The following is a 9,870-nucleotide window of genomic DNA, read 5'->3' on the forward strand; positions in this document are numbered from 1 at the left end:
ACTTCCAACTACCATCCAGAGCTGGAAAAATCAGGAAGAGCAGTCCTTTGCATCACTGTGAAGGACATTTGGCCCTTGACTTTTTTCGTTAGATATTGAAGGTATTTTCTGAATAGCCTTTTTTTAATCCCAGGTTGGGCTTACTGTAAGTCCAGTTTTTTATTACATTTCAGCAACGCTCGTTTTGATCAATTGTTTTCATTTTTTGTGAAAAGTTTGAAGGAAATTAAAAGTTGTCTTTTCTACAGAAAAGAAAACTACTATTTTAGAAAAAGGGAAAAATTAAAGTTTGAAGGCAATCCAACACAAAAAAAAATTGAAAGAAGAAAAAATATATATCAAATTGCTTTGCTTTTGAATTTGACAACTTTATTTTCTGTAGGAGTCAGTTTTCTGTACCATGTCTAAGGGACACAGCTTGCCTTATGAACAGGCTTGTCAAGGACACACAGGAAAGTGAAATATTACGTCTTATAAAGTCTACATAATACTTTTCAAGTCTTCTAGATTATCAAGATATTTTGTCAGCAGATGTGCTTTGCCATGGCTTTAAGACCCCTTTACAAATAAATGAGTGCATTTATCTGACAGATAAAGATGTTTTATAAGATTAATTATCCTTAATTTTGTTGAAATATTGTTCTATTTGAGAGATGATGATTAAATTAAATTATTCATTAAATTAAAAGATTCATTAGTTTGGGAAATAATCCTGATGCTTGATGTGACCAAAAAGTAAAACTGAACAAAAAAGAGGTTATTAAAGGTTGATTCATGCTTTAACAGAGGAGCAAAGATTATTTCTCACAGGTGAAGGTTATTTAAGGTAGCTATTTTTAAACTCCCTGTATTTACTGAGTTGACTTTTTATACATAACTTTATAATCTTATAAATGTGCAATAAGTTCAACAACTGAATTAAAACCACAAGGCGGCAAATACTTTTTAGAACACAACATAATGCAATATTGCAACATGTAATCATCTTTCTCCTAAAATTACAATACCTTTCCCTACAGTCCTTTGAAGCATATTGCAAGAACTGTGCAACTGTGCTATTTATTGTCCCATTTAAAAAACAATCTGATGAAACCTAAGTTGTAGTCCACTTACAACAAGCCAAAAGCATTAACTGGACCTTGACATTGTTGGTATGCTAGATGTAGCCGTGGGGCATGCTAGGATCTCATTTAAATCCTAAGCCACACATCACATCATATAATTAATTATGTTCAACTTCTGCTGCATGTCAGCCTTCATTTGGAGTCCAATGCGAACACAATAATTGCATCTTGATGGAGATGGATTCAACACTTGGCTTTAGTACACACATAAATCACTTTAAAGCATCTGCCCAGACATTCTTCTCTTTTAACTCACCAAGTCAGAATGCTTAAATATCTATTTATGTCTAGAAGAATTTTCAAATTAGAAGTTATCACAGCAGGCACACTGGCTAGATGACTAGAAAAACCATTAAATAACTTTTTTACTCCAACTGCATCCTCTTCAAAGGGCATTTCATCATCTATGAGCTAACAATTTAAGAAGACATATTCACAGTAAATCTTTAAAAGGACTTTTTGACTTCAAAATATTATGCAAAATTGAAACTAAAAGTAAAAAACCCTTATAAACTTTCCATAAACCTGTAAATAGTTTCTTGTGGCTTTGTAAAGGCTTAATTGCTATCTATAGAGAAAAAAAGCCTCTAGTTGCTATTTTTACTTGATAATTTACAATCATGTTATCAATCAGTTTTTATCACACTAAATACATTCTATTCCAGGTATTTTTATTGAGTCAGAATCATGAGAGAGGCTGTTACAACTGTATTAGATAGAATTCATATTTCCTGCAAACATATCCATTGTTTAAAATAAAAACAACATTTAGGTGCAACATTCTTAATGAAGCATAATGTAGAAAATGTAATACAATGCTATAACCAACCATACACCCGGATTTCTAGTCATATTATTATGCTTAGGTTTTTGACATGCCTTGAGATCTTGAGAGTCTACTAAATTAGTAAACAGTGTGTAATTAAATCAAGCTGCTAATTTAAGCACAAGCTGCTGCTTTAAGCACATAAAAAATTATAGATATAAAACACAGATTTATCTAAACATTTTCTAAGCTATTAACGTCTTACTAAAAACATGTGATATATCTATTTTGTAGAGGTGTAAGGATGATTGTGCAATAAGAGAGATATCGATACAAGGTAAGATTTGTATATGATCATGTTTTTTTATGATTTTATTGTTTTCCTTTATGTTATTTAAGTTATTCCTTTATGTCTACATTTTTCCGTTGTGTTAATCTATCACATAAAAATTACAATTTTGTAGATGTGGCAAAAATGTAAAACACCTAAGGAGTCTAAATACTTTTGAAATGTATTTTATACAGTTATTTTCACATTAACCTTAACATAACCTAAAACTTTATGCAGAAAATGGAATCAGAAATATGGAAAGCTTCCTAAAAATCACTCTGCCCTATGAAACTATGTCATTAAACAGCTTAGCTTACAAGCCACGCCCTTTTTGCACAGTTTTTTTTTTCCTTTTCCTAACATCTATGGCCAAATCTAGAGTATGGAGGGTGAAAGCTTTGATGTTGAACATCTGTTAAACCATTTGGGATCATTTATTTCTTCTCAGAAAATGTATGTGCAAAGACTTAAAAGAAAATAAGATATGCATAGCTTAATAATGAATAAAAAGCCTTTACACCAGTGCGGAAAAGGTCAGACAACCTTTTTTTTTAATATTGAGCCCACTAGCATCCTGCTTCCTCTTTATTTATACCTTTAAAACACAACTCATTCCCCTGACAAAAGCGTATGCATTAGAGAAGATCACTTATCGTTTGAAATAAAATCTATTTGAGCAAACATGCTTTTTCATTAGATTTCTTATATTCACTGCTTAAATCATTAGATAGGCTGTTGTCAGTGAAGGGATTTTAATGCAGTGAGTTCAATGGGTTTGTGTAATTATGTCGTAGACAGGTCTGGATCTCCTTGCTTTTAAAAATGACCTACATTTTTATTTCAGATTTTTGCCATTATGAGTTTCTTTTGTCCAAAGGTGTTCAGTGCAATGCAAAAAAATAAAAGCTTTTATCTCACTATGCTTAAATCATCATGCTGTTGCTATGCACTGCTTTTCAATATCACAGGCTGCAAAAGGTTGTGTGGTTAATTAGGGTCATTGGGCCCTGAGGTGTAGTCCAATGATTTCATGAACATTAAAGCAAATAAGCTGTCCTAAAAGTGACCTTGTACCCATTATCTTCCGCTTATTCTGGACATGGTCATGGAGGCAGCAGTATTTACAGGGACCCCCCAACTTCCCTCTTCCCAGACGTTGCCTTCAGCTCATCTTAAGGAAACCTGAGGTGTTCAAGCGCTGGCTTAGAAACATAGTCGCTCCAGCAAGTCCTGGGCCTTCCCCTGAGTCTCTTCTTAGTGGAAAGTGCCTGGAACACACCTCCATCCAAGATAAATGTCCAACAAACTTCCACTCCTCTGGATGTGAAAGAGAAGCTGCTCTACTCTGAGCATCTTCCAGATAGATGAGTTCTTCATCCTTTCTCTAATGGAGTGAAAAAAAATCCACCCTCCAGAGAAAGCTAAGACAATGGGAATTTTGAAGCACTCCATGGTGTCTTTTTTTTATGCATTTTGAGAAGGAAATGTTTTTTTATTTTTTTCCCTTTATTAAAAGTCGCCCAGCTCAGAGTCTGTATCCGTAGGCAAGAGGTCTGTTTTGGATGTTTCTGATCTGCAAGGTATGATGCTTCCTTGTTCCTCAGCATCACTACCTGAGCTTGACAGGCTGAGGGTTAAATCACAAAGAAACAGTTCCAGACTAGATGTCCTGAAACAACCATCAATGTTTCCATTCATTATAGAATGCTGAGCTAGCTCCAAAAGGGCTTCTCTGTCTGAAGTGGGTTTTCACTAACTGTTAATCAGAGCGCTGCTGTCCTACTAAATGTAGGATATTTGTGTTAAAAATCAGCTTATTTGATTCATAATAACTCAGAACCACCTGGTATGACCTGCTGCATGATTTTAATTCAAAGTTACATAAAATCAATAAAACGTCATCAACACTTTAAAATACTTGACTTAGGCTATGTATCCCTGAATGGCTTTGAACCAAAATATATGACAGACCTGCTGTCATTGTATCAACACCCTGACATCTCAGATCCTTTGGCTCAAATATATTCTTTTAACCCAGAACCAAACATTGAGACGAAGCTTTTAACGCATATACTCCACTAATCTGGGAAAAAAAAAAAAAAAAAAAAAAAAAAACAGAATACTGTAAAAGCACTGAAACCATGAGTTGCTTTAAATCCAGATTAAGAAAGTATCTGTTTAGAGCGGCTTTTGTCTGTGCCATCTAAACATAATTAGATCAAGTCTTTAGTCCAACTTTCTTTAATTTTATTTTCAATGTTTTTTAATCTTTATTATTTTTTTCTTGCAATGTTCTTTCTCCTATTATGTACAGTGCGTTCTAATGTCTTGCTACTGAAAGGCGCTTTTGTTTGATTGTTTGCATAATTTTGTCTAATTCTGTTAAAATTCTTGTAGGATTTAGTTTGAGTTTTTATCTTTGCACACAAAGGAGAATCCTTATCTTTAAGCATCATAAGTTATGCATTTTTTTAAATTGTCATTTCAGTTTTAGACCAAGGTGCATATAAATTTGCAGGAGTGGCATGTAGAATTTGAAGAGATTTTGACTACGGAAAATAATGTGAGAGATATATTACTAACTGCTTAGATTCTGGGAAATTATGAAGGAAAAAAGGCAAAAGAAACAGGTGAAAGAAAATAGGTGAGAATGTCACTCAATTGTAATAATTTATATTATGTAGAACAAGCTAAAATTTTTACATATCTTACGAAAATGAGTGCATATAATAGTTTTACATCCTACAATATCTATAAATATTTATCTACATTCAAACTCTAGTCATATGAAAATATATGTTTGTATTTCCTATGTACCAAAAATCTACATTAATCAACCAAAATGGCAAGCGTAGAACATTTTCTCTTATTCAGCATCCATAAGTTACTCCTTGCATAAACAATATAACTGCTTGAAAAAAAAGCATTGCCATCTGAGAAAAAACTCTACATTGTCCTAAATCCAAATATGCTCTGGGATGCAACCTAGTCTATTAAAGCAAATATCCTGCTTACAATGAGATGTGCGTAGAATGTAACAAAAAATCCTCACTAGGCCTATACCGACCTATGTTCATGTACAGAAGCTGGTGAAAAAAGAGTGTATCTTTAAAATAAATAGCAACATAAAGGTTTTATCACAGAATTGGCAAAAACCTGTGGATGTTTGTCTTTCAACTGAAAGACTAGGGTCACTGCATTCTTGACTTTTCAGTTAGTCCAGCTGAGGGACTGGCTAACCCCATGCCAATTGAGATAATTACAAATCCAGGAGGAGCACTCACAACACACACACCGAAGAAAGACTAAAATGGAGCTGACAATGGTTAAAATGAGATTAGCAGCTGTGCTCTACAGGCACTAGGTGTCCCTGGCTTGTGAATGGTTTTACATTGAGATGGACAAAAAAGTGGCCTGCAGTTGTCAAACAACTCAACCATTGTGCGGCAGAGACCTCGGTAGTCACCTCGGCATTGTGCAGACAGGATGTTCAGTAATCAATCCCTCAGGGAGAGTTTCTCCAGGTGGTACTAGACATTCTGCAGCCCCAGAGCAGGGATTCGGAGGGATTTGAACAGGCAGAGCTCTTTCAGACACAGCTAGCCTGTGGCTTACCAGCAGACCCCAAGCTTTTTTACCCTTGATTGTTTAAACTCCACCTGAAACTACTCCGAAGTTTAAACAAGAATGTTCAATATGAAGGGGAATGTATTCACAAAACTTTTAATTGCCTGATGTCATTTAGGGTGCAGCACAGTCAATTTTGAACAAACAGATTATTTTAAATGGACTCCTCCAGGTAGTGTTTTCCAATGCTATTAAGTGATCAGAGTGCATTAGACACTAAGGACTGACAGATATAGAGTTTGCATGAGTCACAGCTACTACTTAGCACAATCAAGTTCAGTAAAAGTCAGACATTTTGCTCTGTTAAAAACATTTGGATCCCGTTTTTGAGTATAAATTCCTAATTAAATAAACACATCATTCAATGTAAGAGGGTTTGGCAGTTCATACAAACGTTTGGCACCACTTTGCATGGCTGCTTCATACTGCTCCCACTCAACTTTCTAAGTGCTCTAATGCAGCTAATCAGACTGCCCTGCATGGTCCAAATGGTAACTGTTACAGAGTGAAACCAGCTCCCTGTGAAAATCTGACTTGGGGGGATTTAGGTCCAGTAAGCTGATTATGGTGGTAGGAGCTGGTGGAACCCATAATGAACAAGCTGAGAGTTTCTCAGATTTTCTCGTTTAGGCCCAGTCCGTCATCGGTAATCCATCAGTGACAAAGGAAAAAGAGGCAAAGCCTGATGTTAAAATAAACACACTCAGCAATTTTTAATGACAAAAACACACAGTTTAGAGCTGAAAAAAGACAATAAAAAAAAAACAACACATATACCTGGAATTATTCTTTACAACCAGAAAATGTTTGGTTTACTTCTTATCTTTTTTGTCCTAATCAAACATAAAATGTGTTATTTCTCGTAAATAAAAAGATTGAGCTTATCAATATACTGTATATCCTTTTCATTTCACCTATAAGATAGCCTTCTTACCAGCTATATTCATCAAATTATTACCTAAAATCTCAACAAGATTTATTGGAATTTATGTCAATAACCAACCCAAAACAGGCAATATTATAAATTGTTAAAATAATCACATAATCAGCAGGTATTTAGGACCAAAAAGCATTAATATGTAAAAGTAGACTTACAATGTTCATTAGGGTCAGGACGTAATTCTGCACATGCTCCTTGCCGTGGAAACGTATCACAGAGTCATCCACAGCCAGCAGAACCTCGATATTGTAGTCGTCTGTTTTTGCATGCCTCCTTTTGCGCTCTGACTCAGATAGTTTATGTTCAACCAGATCCAGAGCTGCGGGGAGGTCTGCAATACCAACATCTGCCACTGTAAAGACATGAAGAGTATGGGGAAATTATCTGTGACCTTAAATAGTTCCCACTAGGGATGCACCGATCCAATATTTTTTATCCGTATCGGTCCAGATATAAGGAAAAAAAAACTAGATCGTATCAGTGACAATTGGCTCAATATAGGGGCTGATCTATTGATTCTAACTCTATGCTATGCTCTGCCGTCATGCGGCAGCGCAATAACACAACACAGTCATATTAACTATAACACCACCAACTTAATGAAACACCTCCAGAAGTTTCATCAAGGAACATGCTGAGATTATCGGACTCGGCAAACAAAAAGGAAGCAGCGAGAAGCAGCTGACTTCTTTGGAAGCGAAGGAAAGAAGTGACATTTTTCCATGTAACAGTATACAGGCCAAAAAAATCACAGAGATGATACGTGATAATGACACTTTTTTTTTACATGTTGACCAAGTCAGAAAACTTTCTGTTCAGGATTTTGAGCACAGTTGTTAAATAAACGAGTCATAACATTTATATTGTTGCCTATTTTTTTTTTTAAGAAAATGGAAGTCAAATCATATGCACAGAAGAATGATTCCAGTTTTTTTTTTTTTTCACACAATAAAACCATTTTTTTGCTAATAATTTCAGTTTTTGGTATCGGTATCGGCCGACATAACACTTCAAATATCTGTATCGTATCGGAGGTAAAAAAAAGTGAATCGGTGCATCCCTAGTTCACACTATGTGTTGTCTGTTATTTCAGGCCCATTAAAGTGACAAATTGAGTAGATATAATAATCATTGTTTAGAAACAGCAAAAAAACTTTGGAGAATTATTTGAGTTTATGTTTGCCACGTCAATCTATCTAAAAAACAGCTCAGTCTATCATTTAAAATATTTTTATACAAAATAACAGATGGCCTGTCTAAAATCAGATATGATCTCACACCTTTATGTGACTCAGCTGGGGTATTATAGCCATAGGTCATTAAAGCAAACTTAATGTTTTGTTCAGAGATTCGTTGTAAAAAGTTTTAACTAAGAACTATAATAAGGGCATTATGTTTAAAAACAAATATTGTTCTTCTAAAGATGCTTCCATCAAAAAAAGGCCACTGTTATTGGAAGGTAAAACAATCATGGTTGCAGAAAAAGAAAATGTGTTGTTGAAACAGTGAGTTTTTGCAGAAGCTCTGTTGTTAAACGAGGAAAAATTCACAATAAAGAGTGAATGAAAGCTCTCCTAATTTTCTAGCCTCCACCGTGCTCCTCAGCTTCCCATTGGGCTATTAGAGCACAGCATTCTTCATCTTATCAGCTGGTATTGTGAATAACGCTTCCACTACTGATCCTAATTAAACATACGGAGAGCATCCTTAATGCTGCACAGGTGAATTAACCTTTAAAATGAAAAAGGTTAGGTTTAATTAGCTTACTACAGCTCCTGAAGCATAATATATGCTATTCTGGAGTCTTTAACCCTCTTGGCAGTGCCTTGATTGTTTGCAATGAATTACAGCTGTAACAATAAATATAGTATATTTATTTATACTTTATATAAATATAGTATAAATATGTATATTTTGGTAAGATTTACTTACATCTGCTGATGATCAGTATTAGTCAATTTAAGCTCACCTGGCCCTTTCTAATAAGTTGGAGAAGGTTTTTTTTTTTTAAATAACATCCCAAAACACATGTCAATGTTAATCCAGAACCTTAAAATTTAATAATTTTTTAATCTAGAAATGGACTTTACTTAAACACCACCCCCACACAACAGTGTCAATGCTAATAATGAAAAGCTGGCCTTTTTTTGTTTTTTGTTTTTTGTTTTTTACCAGTTTTTTCAGAATAAATTTAAAGCAAGCACAACATGTTTGAAAAGTTATCTAATACAGTATTTTCAAGTGAAAGCACATTGGCAGTGTATACAGATTGCTAACATGACTCAAAGACTCAATAAGGCTATCCTACTTTTCCAGGACATCAGTTTGTATCTAACTTTAAAAACCTTTGTCAAAATGGCAAAGAAGCTTCAACAATAACAAGGGAGACTGGACCTGGTACAGCAAAACTGCTTTGTTTTCGTCATTTTAGCATTCAATATCTTTCCGTCTTGAAATTTATTCTATATTATCTTAGCATTCAAAATATATGCATGCAAGTAAGAATGGTTTTGTAAAACACTAGCAGAAAAGTCAGTGTTTGCTTCTCTCTGACCCCTGTGTTGATGTCTGGCTCAGCATGATCGTCTGGTGTGCCTCTTTTGGAACGTCTGGGGTATATTTTGGGTGAACACTTATAATTTCCCAGATGAAAGTAGGAAATTTACGAGTACAGACCAGCACATTGTGAGATCAAAGCGGTAAATGACCAAGTGGAAAAGTTTACTCAAACCTTAAAGGTACTACATCTCTTCACTGTTTAAGATCAACACCACTTGCTGTAACATTCTGGTTTAAAATAATATTTTAAAATGTATCATAATTTTTTTGCACAATGTCCTGAAACTTCAATGTATTTCATGAATATCTTATGTGCCTGGCTATTCAGTGAGAAAAAGATTGCACTCTTTGAATTTGGTCATAAGCCATAAAAAGTTAACATTTAACATGTTGAAGGTGCTCTGGTCAGATAAGGTAAAAAAAAAAAAACAGTAATATAAAAAGTCTAATGAGTTAGTTTTCAACTGGTGCAACAGATGCTCTTGAGACCTAGATTTCCATATTGTGATGTACTAAGCTGCTA

General features: G+C 34.6%; 1 protein-coding gene across 2 annotated transcripts in view; it reads right to left on the reverse strand.

Moving 5' to 3' along the window:
* LOC107100848 (A disintegrin and metalloproteinase with thrombospondin motifs 14-like) overlaps window positions 1–9,870 on the reverse strand; it is a 76,703-nt gene that overhangs the window by 43,270 nt on the left and 23,563 nt on the right. For both annotated transcript variants that reach the window (XM_015399508.1, XM_015399507.1), the window contains exon 4: window positions 6,944–7,140. In XM_015399508.1, the coding sequence (XP_015254994.1) occupies window positions 6,944–7,140 (197 nt within the window). The remainder of the gene's footprint in view (window positions 1–6,943; window positions 7,141–9,870) is intronic.

The sequence above is a fragment of the Cyprinodon variegatus genome, unplaced genomic scaffold (genome assembly GCF_000732505.1).
Source record: "Cyprinodon variegatus isolate N-32 unplaced genomic scaffold, C_variegatus-1.0 Scaffold1019, whole genome shotgun sequence".
NCBI lineage: Eukaryota > Metazoa > Chordata > Actinopteri > Cyprinodontiformes > Cyprinodontidae > Cyprinodon > Cyprinodon variegatus.